Here is a 14,755-nt window from a genome sequence, read left to right as displayed (position 1 = left end):
ATGCATGTTATATAATGTGTTTATATAATTTGTTTTCAATCTGCTTTGAGATCTTCTCCGTATCAACAATGTTAGAACACAATTGAGTGAGTCTTCGTTTGACTACACGATTTCCTCGTGATTGGCAACGAAATTTGCATAATCTCAATCGTAGAATACATTTACATGCAGATATTGGTTCACTAGGTGAATGCCTAATTTCAAATTGTAAATTTTCTTCATTTCCTACTACGATAATAAAATTAGTTGGTAATACAGAGTTAAAAATAAGAAAGAGGTCATTAAAAATGAAACAATATAAGAATTTGAAATAAGTTTAGAAGGCTGCTTAATATAGATTACAACAATTACTTAAATCTAATTATTACGGTTGTAATAGTCATAAATGAATAATATGTTGAAAAAAGAAATAGTGATTATGATAGATACAAATACAACTAACTATAAGATGAATAATCTGTTTTAAGGAAAATTCAGTATAAATGTTCATTTATTGTAAGTGTAAATTGTTATTGACTATAGATTATTAAATAAAGTTATTTGAATATGGTGTAAAGGAGTAAGTTAGAAATGCAAAAGTAAAGGCATTTTAGAAAACTCAGGTGCAAAATCGGACTGAAAGAAAACGCAATGTAATGAAGGACTCCAAGGAATCATATTTAGGCATTCGATTATGACATTGCGAAACAATTTTCGAGAGCCAAAGAAATGTACGTGGACTTAGAAACGAAGTACCAAGTCTTTCAAATTTTTCAAGAGCTTTGTATTGTTGATTCAGCAATAAATCGGTTTCAATGCAACACCCCAATGTTGCTTTTCAAGCTTACTAATCTATAGATACAGGGTAAAAACCCTTTTATTTAGACGAATCTTGGTGTACCCCTGAAAATGTAGGCAGTTTTGAAAAATGTAATGATGGTGTTCATCACGTTAATAGATACAAAGCTGAGATAAAAATTGCCAAAGAATCATCATTGTACAAATTAGCAGAAAAGATGATTTTCAAATGGAAGCAAAAAAATGTTTTTTTTTGGCAAGAAATAGGAATCTGTGCATCATTATGAAATAAATAAATAACATTACGAAAACTGATTTGAAGACGAGTGTTTACAAATGTTTATTTTGTGTAGTTTTTTTAGTGATTTGAGGCAGGTAGAATCATAACATCTTAAAGAATTTGGGCTAAATTATGAGTAAAATCAACAATAATAAATTGGTTAAAATCTTTGTAATTTAATTCACATGATGAAACCTAAGTTATGGACAGGAAGAACTTCTTTGTCGAAAGATGTGATTTATAAGAGTTTCAGCGGTAGAAGTAACTCAGATAGGGTTATCTATAAAGTGGAAAAAGGAGAGAATCTCCACCAAGCTCAATATCGATCGACCTATAAATCTATGAGAGTAATCATTGATAGCAAAATGGGAATGCTTGAAACTTGAAGTTGTAACCAACATTTCGTAAAGGTAAAGATAGTGAACATGTTAATAAAATTTGTTGTATCTTTAATAACCATATTGTTAATTTGGAGAACCACGGTAAATCAATTTAAAGAAATTTCAAATCAAAAATGTATTATAAAGAGTGTAACAAAAATAAATGCAATCCTTCAAGGTAATCGAATCAAATCACTATAGAAACATGAATCAACAATAAGAAAAAAATAAGCATTATGATGATAATAGACAGAATAACTACACCTTACTGAAGCACAAAAAATAGGTCGCTGACTGGAAATCTATTGTATTTTAAGTGCGACGAGAGCAGCAAACTTTCAAGGCTTATTACACTATCGATCAACGAACGGCCAAGTCACGGGTCAAAGCAAAAATTCTTTTATACTAAACACATGCATTTCACGGGAGTATTCACACATGCTGCCTTTCTGCGATCATGTGAACGCCATGTGTTCACGGCGATCATTTGAAGGAATATTTTGCCGGCACAAACCTATCGATTTCCGACGAGTGCCTGCTAGTATGAATTACATTGTAGTCAAATTGACGTGATATAATTACCAAAGTGTAGTTAATTTCTCGCACAAATAATATTTGGATAGTATAAAAAAAAAAGACACGAAAAGAATGAAAGCAATAAATTGTTCGCAATTGACTTACATACTCTATGCACGATACAATGGACCATCGAATGGCTAAGTTGCCGTTTTAATATTACTAATTAACGTGATACTTATAAATTGCTTACAACGATTACAATACTACTATAGGTACCAACCCATGGTGGCAGTAATCTGTTAAAAGTTGTATAAGTATTTAAACACATATAATAGAAAAGAGATATAAAAACTTTATCCATATTCAGTACTTAGTAGAACCTCCGCAATCCTCTTTGGCATGCTTTCCACAACAATACTTCCTTAGGGATGGTATTCACCAAAACAACACTCCCGAATGCCTGTTGAAACTCCTTGCGTTTGTGGATTACACCTTTTTCATGTACCTGTGAAAATCAGATAACTGACTGCGTGGAAACTTGCATGCGAATAAAGGCAATGTTATTTACTTCACGATATTAAACGGCGGAAAGCGTGACGAACATCTACATAAGACACGCGTTGGCTGAGAATGTGTTTTGCTCCTTACATTTTAGCTACTCTTACTACTCTTATGAATTTTCTTTTGGAGGAATAAAACAAAGGCAAGATGAAAATCAAGAGTAAATCGTTTTTTTAACCATGAATCTCACTGCCAGACTATCAGATTCAATATATAAACGCAAATATATAAAATTAAAATTTGACTAAATGTTATTTTGAGACATACTACTTGATTAAACAAACTGCCACTTCCTGCATTGGAGATATTCTTCTGCTTTAAGACCTACAATCCCCGGTCCTCTAGTTCCTCTAGTCCGTTCCACCACACAACCGTCTCCACCTCCTAACTCCCATTCATCCCAAATCTTCTTCACTCTTTAAACTCTTGGTCTCCAATTTGCAACTCTCCTTATTATCCTCATCATCACCCATTCATGCCATGTGTCTCATCCATCCTAGTCTTCTACTTTTGATGAAGTTAACAATATCAGCAACATCTATCCATTGATCTAATTTGTGAGTCATCCTCATTTTGTAAAGTTTCAAATATATTTTGTAGGACTTCTCATTAAAATATCATAAGAAATTGTTCGCCTGTGGTTTTTGAGTATTACTGGTCTAATAAGGCTTTTATGTATAGTTAGTTTTATATTTTTGCTCAACATTCCCTTTATGACATGGAATCTTATTTCGTTACTGGATGAGCCTTTTTGTGTAATCTGTGTTTTGTTGTACTTTTTCACATATGTACCATCGAATTCTAGGTCTACATTGTTGGACTTACATCTTGTCTTCGTTTATGGTCAAATCTTCTCACACTAATACTGATAATCGCTGTGTAGTCGGCATAGACGTGTATTTACGATGTTTCAGTACTAATATACCCAGAGGTATCTAATTTTCTGATGATTGCTCCAGCACAAAATTAAACAATGTAGCAATTTTTATTAAACTTGATATGGACAACATTTTTAGATATTTCAAACACCTGAACTGTCGGTAGATCACCAGTGTAAATTCATTGAAAATTAACTGGACGACCGCCGACCCGTGCTTGACCGTTTATTGATCGTTAATATGAACAAAACTTTACTTGCCGACATCTTCGTTGTCTTTGGAGATAGCAGAATATTAAATACATCGTTAATATTTCGCTATCTCCAAAGATAACGAAATTGTCGGTAAGTAAAATAGGTGGAAAAACAAGGGTAAAATTTTGTGACTACCATTGCACGGATTTTCCGAGCTTTTTCTGGGAATTTTTTTGGTCAAAGTAATTTTTAGCAAACATTAATAATTAATTATCAGGAAAGCTAGCTTAATTAGATCACGAGTTTCTAAGCGAAAAATGTTGCTATCTTGTATAAACTTCTATAAACACAAGACTCTACTCACTATTTCTCCATTAACTTAGTAATTAATATTATTAGTGCAACAATAACTCATAGCACGTGTACCTCATGCCATCAAAACCACGTTCTATTCAGGTTGTTATTAATGTGTTTATTAATGGGTACGAGTAACGATCCAATGAAAATTTATGAATTCAAAATGAAATGTGATGATGCATTATATACAACTTATTTTCTTGTTTTCTATATACAGTAATACCTCTTTTAAGGTTAAATTTACTATATATTTCTTATATTTTGGATAGAATAAACAAAATTGATTATGGAAATAAACGAAAGTAAATTTATTGAAGTAAAAATAGGAAATACGAAAATAACTGTAACAACACAAATCTATATATAATTTAATTCATTTAATTTTAACTTATTTTCTTTATTCCAGAGTTGTTCTGCCCTAGAGTTTTCGATGATTGGTTGTGTTGGCCTGATACGCCTGCTGGAAAATATGCTAAACAACTATGTCCTAATAAAACAGGATTCGATACAACAAGTAAGTTCTTTTAATTAAATTTATTTTTGGATGAAACAATTTTGAATGGTAAACGAAGACGTTATATTCTAATATACAGTGCATTGACCGTGAAAAGGGTGAATTCTCCTCACGTTTCATGCCAAAAACATACCGGTAAACGTTGACAATTTTCTCAACGAAATTGTGCCGACGTGAGAAGGAGGCTTTCCAGGAAATTTAATAACGGACACGGTTCGGGGGTTCAAACAAACGTAGAATGACGGCCTGTAGCTAAAAAAAAAAAATAAAACTATAGGACGAGTCGTGAGTTCCATTTAAATGTTATCCGTTTTCTTTTTATAGGGTTCGCTTATAGACTCTGTGAAGATGATGGGACTTGGTTCTTTAATCCCATGTCCAACAAAACATGGTCAAACTATACTACATGTGTGGATTTAGAAAGTTTAGAGGTAAATAACAAAAAATTTATTTTTTATTCCTTTTTTTCATCAAAAAATTTCTCTATGGGTGAAGACGGCAACTTCGGCTGACGCTGAAATTACGATCCAATTTGGCTTTCTAAACTTACCCTTCGGGCCTTCATGTCTTTTATTAGACATCAGAACTCGATATAAATTCCTAAAATAGGAACATAAAAGCTCTCGCCTCTCACGAAACTCGGTAATTAATTTAAAATGTCTTAGAACGATGTATCGTGGCCCGTAAATTTACGAAATCCGGGATGAACGAGGATTAAAGAGTTGCGTTTTTTTTTTGTCGGAGGCAATTAACTTTTTATTCGGTGCCAATTTTCACGTAACATAGTGTTTGTAGAAAAAATAAATGTAAATAAAGTGTTGGGATAAGATGAATACCAATAAATAGTATAACAAAAGGAATATATTGGACGATTGTGTGAGAATGAATCCATTTGGCCTGTGTGACACACTCACGGAACCGGAAATCTAATAATACCCAACGCTTTTGAACTTCAAAGTCGTAATTTGCGATATATTTATGGGATTCTATCGCCCATATTCAGATGCTTCACCTATTAAATTTTATCTTATAGCATCAATACAAATATAAAATTTTATATGTTTAATACATATAAAATTGTATTAAAAATAAAAAAGTCTTATTTGATTTCAGTTTTCACAATAAACTTATTGAAATGAACCAAATTATTTTAGAGCAGCTCTTGCAGATTGCTTTTGAGCGATACTACTGGAACATATCCAAATGAAACAACATAATAGATTGTAATCGCTCTATACTAAATGTACTGGGATTTAATATTACACAATATCTACAAAAGCTCTTTGTATTAAGGCGATTTAATGTTATTCTAAAACAAAATAAAATAAAATTGTATGGTTTGAATTTCAGTTTAACCAAATGGTAAACAACATATACAAGATTGGATACTTCATTTCCTTAGTGGCCTTAATAATATCGTTGGGAATTCTAACTTATTTCAAGTAAGTATCTTTTAATATATTTGTCAATATGGAAATTTATGTGAAAAAAAATCAATACTGAGCTATTTTAAAAAAGTAAAACTTTAATTATACCAGTTGACGTGAAAATCAGAAATGAGGTGTCCCACCAAAATTGATGGCACTATCGACTGCAACCATGCTTCCAGTAATAGCATTGTTTACAGCTATTCTACTGTGATAAATCGATTATCAAACCTCTATATATTCGCTGTAGTAGGCTCCAACGTTTTACATGGACTATTAATAACTTACAAAAGGAGGGAAACCGCCACTTTGAGTGCGTGGTAATTATCCCTTTAAATTTTGATCGGTAGGTCCGATAATTTCAACCATAAATATATCATTCCCTATCTTTGAGTACGACCTAAAACCGATTCCCCACACGTGAGCCAATATAGGACGTATTTCAATTATCAAGTAGAGAGCAGGTTTCATTTGCGAGCTTTTCACCCCACTCGCTGTCAGATATCCGTAGGTAAGGGGAAGTATTTAGATTAGGATTTGTGGGAATATCGATTTAACCACGGTCTGTCAAATCGGGGTGGAATTAATTTTAAATATCTCACTTATTTAAATCAATTTTTCAAGGATATAACTTGATATTTCATTATGTAGATTTAACCGCTTTACAATATTTACATATTAAATTATTAAATTCAATTACTTTGATTTAATTAATCTTGTATGAACCGCACAATTAGTGAATTTAATTTTGGTCAAAATTGCCAATATCAATTTTACACATTATTGGTAATGCAAAAGTTTTCCTGCTCAAGTTAAAGTTTGGAATTGAATGAAGTTCTGACTTGGAATGAAGTCTTCTGTAAACTTACGACAACTCGATTCATGTGTGATGTCGAAACTTTCATTGGGTTTATATCGACTTTGGCCGATACAAAATTTACCTACTTAGATATACGTTTGCTAACAACAAGTTGAAATTGTTTTTAAAAAAGTACTACAGAAGTTTGAAATCTTAATGGATTAACCCGCTAATAATAACGAACATCTTTTATTCAACTAAAATTTTCATTTCAAATTTGTACCCCAACGACATCATAATATTATACTTGCTACTTGCTATGCATTATTCACGAGGATTTATTTTAACGCAAAGTAAGATTCTTTGACAATCACAGTACGGTATATAAATAAATATTTCTCCATATAACATTAATTCTAAGTTTTGACGGTCTATGGTTAGATTATCCTAATGAATTATATTTGCAGGTCTTTGCGCTGTGCTAGGATTACCGTTCACATGAATCTATTCGCTTCGTTTGCAGTTAACGCATTCCTATGGATTCTGTGGTACAACCTCGTTGTTGATAATCCGACAGTTTTAAACGAAAATGTGGTAAGTATCTGTCATAGATAATAAAAGAAGAAGAGAAAATAAAAATTAGTTTATATCGAAAAAAGTTTCTATAAATTTTTTGGATCAGTGGTGATTTACTGTTATCTACTCTTTGCTTTTTAACATCTTTCCGTAATACCAACTTTTTATAGACAAAGTTTTTTGATTAAGGTACGCACAAGTTGTTACTCATGTTATCGCTGTAATCATGGTGGATGACTTTGACAAGTATCCTCTGGAGGAGGAACAAGTTAATCACAGTTATAGATTACAACAGGTTGAATCTATTCCGTAGGGAAAATAGTTTCAAGGCAATTAGGTTCCAATTACCACATAAGTGGGTTAATTCAGTCAATTATTTAGAATTAGGTGTATTAACTTAGGCAATTTAAGCTAAAATGAAAATCAGATTTGTTATTATTTTTCTGAAAAGATTATGAATCAACTATGCTGGAACTAGTTTAGTAATTTTTTGATGTTTTACATGATGACCTCAATTCCTATAATCTTTCACCAAGGACTACCATACCACATCTGCTATGACTCCAGTTAAAAGTATATAACCATTTTTATGAGTCAAGACTAAGGATATTTCCGAAAAAAAAATGTCAAGCGAAACTACATATGGACAGGCAGCCAGCGGTGACACCAGTCAACAAACGTGATCCATCAGACAAAGCCATCTTTATTTACAACAACAACGTAATCGAGAAATTCGAAAATTATGACGAATAAATTGCAATTTATCTCAACGAATTAAGAATTAAGGACAGACACTAACTGCTTGCGGTAGAAAACGACATGTAAAAAATCCGCCCAATAAAAAGCATGATGGGGCATGGATGAGAGACTTTATGCAATAAGAACATCTTGCCAACCATCTTGATCTTTCAACGGGCTTGAACCCTAAGAATTTTCGTGGTTATGATTTCATCACAGAGGTATTCGAATAAGTTTTCAAATAACTCCCCCGAAAAGACATTGTAATGCCAACATAGGTACTACAGCAATTACACTCAAACATGTACTAGATTGCTGAAAAGTAACCGAAGTCATGCTGCCGAAATCAGGTCAGCTATGAATTCGCTGATGATACTAGCTACTAGATTAACAGTACAAGCAGCAACCTACTCGATTTTGAAGAGCAAGGTCCGTGCTGAGTTGAGGCGGTGCTACGATCTACAGTAAAAATGTCATGAAGAATGTTCGTGTCTATTTTGTATATATACTATTTATAAAGAAATAGAAAATTATTATTGGTCAACCATCTTCGAGACTTGATGATATCTTTTAAACTGTTTAGTAATCAATTCCAAGTTCTGCAAGATTATGTACAGGTCAACTCATGTATTTCGTTCAATTTTGCGCGTAATGGCTTTTCTTTGGTCTTGTACTTCTTGGCCATAAATTGATTTAAGTGATAATTACGTAAGTATTGACTAACAATTGCTTTATTTTATTAAGTTTTGATAGCAATTCTCATTTTCGACACTACAACTAATCGTTATACCTTCCACCATATGTTTTTACTGCGTATATAAAATATCCGTGCTACATTTTATTAATATCGACGAGTGACACCAGCAACACAATTAATTCTTGATGGGGGAGTTAGTCCCTAGCAATTCTAAATGATTTCCACGTTTTATTTCAGTAGAAATATCTCATGGTTTATTTTCATAATCATTTTTATCAGGTTATTCCCAAAAAAAATGGATAAATGTTATCTATTAGAAATTCTATTTGATCAGCATAATGTTCAAAAAAATATTTCTTTGTCCAATATTTTTTTGGAATTCCCTAAAACGATAACAAAAGTCATAGCTGACTTTATGTGACTATTTTTCCACTTAGAGCTTATAAACTCTTAATAGCAGCCTCGCCTTTTCCATTAATGTTACTAAACTACCGATTAGCTTTATATACAACGCTATCCAAGTTATTTACGGTTAGATGTCGCTCCTGGTCGATTTTTTCAGGGTTAAATGTTAATACGTAAAATCGTGCTTTATGCAAACTCTGTATGGATTAAATTGAAATGAGTTATGAGGTATTCAGTTTTTATCCACATTTGACAAACGCTTTGTGGTTTTTATGCGTGCTTTTGTTATTATATTAGTGTGGTTCGTCAAGCACGTAATTTTCGGTTAAATTTTGTCATGAATACCTCTCGTTTTATTACAACATTATTTATGTTATCGACGTACTTATACGGTATAATCAAAAGTTATTGCATATGATACATAATTGTGTCGTTTTTAAGTGTTAATGTAGTAGCAATAATAATATTTGTATTAATAATGAGTATAACAATAAATTATTAAAAGTGGCTTACACAAGTCTAATTAGAAATTGGACGTGAAATATTTATCACCAAATCATTTATTAATATCAGGATTGTCACAGTTTAGTCGAGCAACATTTTGCACTTCGCTAGGTGCAACTTATCGATTATTCTGCATGCATAATTAAAGCGCTTTTCTGCTAAAATTACGTTGAACTCCGACCACACTATATTTAGAAGCGAAAAGGTCACTCAACAGTTGCTCTTGATTGTTATATAGAATCAACCTAAAGTAAATGTGTAAACGAAATGCTTATTAACCAAAATTTCCTGCACAAAATTGACTCTTTGTGATGTAAATAGTTTTGTTTATTTTAATTTTAATTAGATGCCTAAATTAGTTACATAAATATTTGTAATCACTATTCGACATTTACCTAACATCCTTGCTGTAATCAGGTTTGATATAGCAATAATGAAATGTCAATAACCTCTCCAAAGCTTCAGGCTGCCGTCGCTCCCATTTTCTCCTCCTCCCTAGTTCTCTTTTTCATTATTTCTAATTGAGGGGTAGTCGATCGTTCTCTTAAAAGGGTGATCGATTACGTTTTGATGTGAATTCATAATAGACATCCCCTTATCTTTATATAAATTGCTTACGCAAATTACAAATCTACACCGAAATGTTTATTATCATAATTTTTCTTTTTAATTTATTAATTCAAGAATTATTTATTCAATAATTAATCAACTCCTTGCAATTTAGTCCCATAATTACCATTTGCGTTAATTAAATCAACCTGTTGCTTTCATAACTCTACTCTGTTTATTTTCTTTAATAAGACCCTGTATTTGTTTAGGATAGATAAACAATATTAAAAAGTAAAATTAGTTTGATATAGAACAAACTTCAATTAGAGTTAACGAAGTATAAAATATTAAAGTTAGTTTATCAGGATACGAATATATTATAGAAACGTCGATAACGTTTCTTGATTTTCAGCAATATTCAGTTTCTATTTTTCACATCGTAAAGATTGCTTTTATTGAAAAGAAACCTTTACATATTGCAAACGACGTATACACACTCCCACGTCCCATTTGAAACATTTATACGTAACCCCCGGGGATTGAAGCTCTATGTGTCTACTGCACCGTAACACTATTATTCTTTAGGTTTACGGCCACAGGAATAAAAGTTTTTGCGGTGCAATGGCCGAGTGAAGGGAGACGACCGATATCGTTAGCTTACCAAGTTGAAGTGATAGTAAACATTTTATTTTCAGCTTTGGTGTCGTTTCCTGCACATAATTTTGACATATTTCCTCATATCGACTTACTCATGGATGCTATGTGAAGGGGTGTATCTGCATACCGTGTTGGTTTCTGCTTTCATTTCCGAAGTTCGTCTACTTAGATGTATACTTTTACTTGGATGGGGACTGCCAATGGTTACTGTTACATTGTACGCTTCGTTAAGAACTTTTAATGGAACAGAGGAAGAAACAGCGGGGTAAGTTAATAAATATTTTAAAATAAAAGAAATGAATATAATAAATCAAAATATTCTGTGAATCAATTGATTCATTCATTTATATCTACAGATCATGTTTCTATATTTCTGGAATGTGGTTCACTAAGAAGGCTTTTTTTGGCAACGATTTATCATTTGTTGTTAGGAAGTTTTGCTCTACATATTGCCTTACATGTTGGCAATGATGTGACTTGTTGAAGGGAGAAAATCTTTGAGTTAGACGTTTTGTGAAATAGCTTAATATCACTTAAAACCCAGTAATGTGGGATCTAGTGGTGTGTGGGCTGAAACCGCATTAATTCTGAATCATTTGATTCATAATCAAGACTTAGACTTGATTACATAGTCAGATTCGCCCACTCCCTGTCAGTTCTAATGAATTCACAATCGGCGAAGAGATAGTAAAGTTATATTAATTTACTCGTGCACTGCCAACAATCTTTATGAGAATCAGGTTTAGAGATAATACTGTTTATAAAAGAATTTAATACAACATGACCCCAGTTTTTTACTACATATTCATCAAATTCCATTATTCGATCGTAGGTTATATAAAACAAGCAGTTAAAGAACTTTTCTATTGTTGGAGTCTTTCATTGAAGTTTAGTATTCAGTATATTAGCAACTTATTGTGCTAAGTGTAGGCGGTTAACATTCGTATTTGCAGGATTCGTATTCAGAGAATAATAGAATCGTCAGTTTTGATATGGTGTTGGGTATGCTTATTCCACATCTCATAGTAACGAACACGGAAATTTATATTTGTCCGACTGGATAAATTATAATCTAAAAATGAATAGGTACACATCGAGAAGTAGTTTAAAATAGTAAATTGTTACAATCAAAACAACTCGGACGTCGAGGAAAATGCCATAAAATCACAAACCACAAATTAATTCGTAACAGCACTTATCCTAAAAATAATTGAATAGTGGAAAGCATCTGCTGGTGACAAAAAGTTACCTAAGAAATGAATCATATTAAAATACAGAAATAAGATGAAGCAAAAATTAGGAGCGCCGAGTTTTTCAATCCTCAATTTATAATTTACCTACACCTTGTAGCCTAGCATAACGGCCAATGCAGCCGAGAAATCTAGATACGCGTTTCGATGTTGCTTCTCGCAATTTCATTCGTATTAAAAACACAATACTTATTAATAATTCTTGTAAAATGTTGTATTCATTTTTAAGATTATTTGATAATTACAAACATAAAGTTTCATTTAAAAACGATGTGGTTTCCTTGAAATCCTTAAAATGATGCCACGGGTTTAAGCACTTAACAACAGCCTTCAATGTATATTGCAGAAAATACCCTTTACCACACCCGCCTATAATACCACCATCTCCTATAAACCGTTTTGACACAAAATCATTATTCAAAGTCACGTTCATTCCAAGTTTCGTGTTAATTTTATATATATCTTGTGTATATTTCGATTAAATAATCGTTATGAAAATATTATTTACTGGTGTAAAGAAATTGTAATTATGTTTAACTAAAAATATAAGTAGTCTTGTTTACAAGCTACATGACGCAAAACTCTGAAAAAAGATCGATTGTTCAAAATAGTTTAAAAGGAAAATAAACTCCTCCCTATCGACATAAATAAAGCGATCAAGCTTTTTCTCAGCGTTAATTCACGAAACTTTTCACCCATGAACGTGTAATGAATTTCGCTGAAGTTTTTATATTTAACTTTTCTCGGGGCATCTGAAAGGACGATGAATTTGCATGGCGATGAAGGGTCTTTGATGTAAAGAAATCTTTTCTACGTAAATATGCCTCTAACGCACAGTTATTCCTCGCCAGAAATTTCCCTTTTAACGTTAACTTATTTTTTTTAGATGCTGGATGGATGACACTAAGTATAACATCGTCCAGGTGGTTCTTGCTTCCGGCATCATTATCCTCAACATTCTCTTTCTGTGTAACATTTTAAGAGTACTGTGCACAAAACTGAGAAGAGCTCCTCATGCAGGATCTGGCGCCTCTCGTGCATCACTCCAAGCACTTAGGTAATTGATACGTTTGCGAAAATAATGTTATACCTCTATAATTATTTTGTAATATTCCTTTGTGAACAAAGACTTGTTTTGTAGCGGTTGTTTTGTTAACTTCTCGACAACGCCATTTATTAATGAGATATTTTTCGTTTTATTTCAGAGCGACACTCCTTCTCGTACCTTTACTAGGACTCAACTATCTCCTCACCCCATTTCGACCCGAGAATAACAGCGTTTGGGAAAGAGTATACGCTGTTATGTCTGCTGTTACAGTTTCGCCCCAGGTGAGTTTAATTATAACGGTGTTAAAGGTTTTCGTAATTTTGTTTAAACATTTTTTTTTAATAATATTAATATATTTTTACTTGAAATAGGATAGACATAATGTATAGGTCATGTTTGAAAATGGATGTAGATATGAGAAATTGTTGAATACATTATTAGATTCCTGTGAACGTGAGTCTGGAATTTTCAATCTAGATACTGTATTTGATTTTGTAAACGTGGTATGTGGTAATATTAGCACCATAACAACGTAATGTGAATACCAAAATTCAATTGCAGCGGATATTAAACAATAACATGCATACAAACTTTATTACTCCTTTTCATAATATGAGGATAGACTCTAATTTGGTTGACCTTTGTAAATAATAGTTGACAAATTATATTTGCTTAATTTACACCTTGCTAAGGCAAACAGGAATTTTCCGTTATTCAAACAAAGTCTTGATCGAATCAACCCAAAATGTTAAAGTAAATATATGAAGGGTTTCCACCAGTATTTGATCTAGAATTCCCCGCTTTGTATTTCAGGAAGTACAAATACCAATACAAAGGAATATTGATTGACGACTTTACTATATTTCACGTTTAATCAACAAATAACATTATCTCTCCATTTGAAATATGTATTGATTAATAGAACATTTAATCTCCATGCAAATTACCTCTAATTGGATGTCGTCTCTAATAGCTTAATTATCTTTATTAATTGACGGCTACTTTGCTTGATGCGAATGACGTCTCCGCTCAATAGATTAAGAGTAATCAGATACCAATTACCTTAAGACGGGTGCAGTGGCAGAACTTAGTATTCAACTTCCCTTTGATTGTAATTAACGCGTCATTTCAACTGTTAAACTTCGACCGCAATTAAGGTAAGTGACTACAGTCTTACCTAGGCGTAAAGCGTGGTGGGTAATTGGGCTTTTGTGTTTTCTTTATAATACGTATTTGTACTATTTGATTAATTCCATTATGAGTAGCGAACCTCGTTAGAACGGACAAAATATTTTGAAATCATTCTAAACGGATCAATCCGAATGTTTCTAGTTCTAGGTCTAGTGTTAGTTTTAATGCTAGTGTTAGTTCTTATTTTAGTTGTTATTCAGCGTTAGATTATTCTACATTTTTATTGAACTAAAAGTAGAACTAACTAATAAAGAATGCAACGGTGTGGATGTTCGAATTTATGTGCATTAAAATTATTCATATAACGGTCACTTCCTTCCCCATTTTAATATAACGGATTAATATGTATAGGGATTTTATACATCAGGTAAGAAAATATATCTTTTACTATCTATATTTATCTTCCTTCTTTAACCCGAGTAAGTACTGCCGAGTAAACGAAGGCGAGAAAATA

The 14,755-nt window shown here is 32.3% G+C and overlaps 1 protein-coding gene across 5 annotated transcripts in view; it reads left to right on the top strand.

The window, feature by feature from the left end:
- Window positions 1–14,755, top strand: part of LOC111426971 (Diuretic hormone 31 Receptor) — a 43,202-nt gene that overhangs the window by 19,199 nt on the left and 9,248 nt on the right. For all 5 annotated transcript variants that reach the window (XM_071194349.1, XM_023061901.2, XM_023061903.2 and 2 more), the window contains 7 exons: window positions 4,353–4,460; window positions 4,785–4,891; window positions 5,811–5,902; window positions 7,154–7,280; window positions 10,851–11,077; window positions 12,949–13,119; window positions 13,268–13,391. In XM_071194349.1, coding sequence (XP_071050450.1) covers window positions 4,835–4,891; window positions 5,811–5,902; window positions 7,154–7,280; window positions 10,851–11,077; window positions 12,949–13,119; window positions 13,268–13,391 — 798 coding nt within the window. In that variant the 5' untranslated portion in view covers window positions 4,353–4,460; window positions 4,785–4,834. The remainder of the gene's footprint in view (window positions 1–4,352; window positions 4,461–4,784; window positions 4,892–5,810; window positions 5,903–7,153; window positions 7,281–10,850; window positions 11,078–12,948; window positions 13,120–13,267; window positions 13,392–14,755) is intronic.

The sequence above is a fragment of the Onthophagus taurus genome, chromosome 2 (assembly GCF_036711975.1).
Source record: "Onthophagus taurus isolate NC chromosome 2, IU_Otau_3.0, whole genome shotgun sequence".
Taxonomy (NCBI): Eukaryota; Metazoa; Arthropoda; class Insecta; order Coleoptera; family Scarabaeidae; genus Onthophagus; species Onthophagus taurus.
The sequence above is the reverse complement of the archived record's forward strand: the minus strand, read 5'-3'. Positions and strand labels throughout refer to the sequence as shown.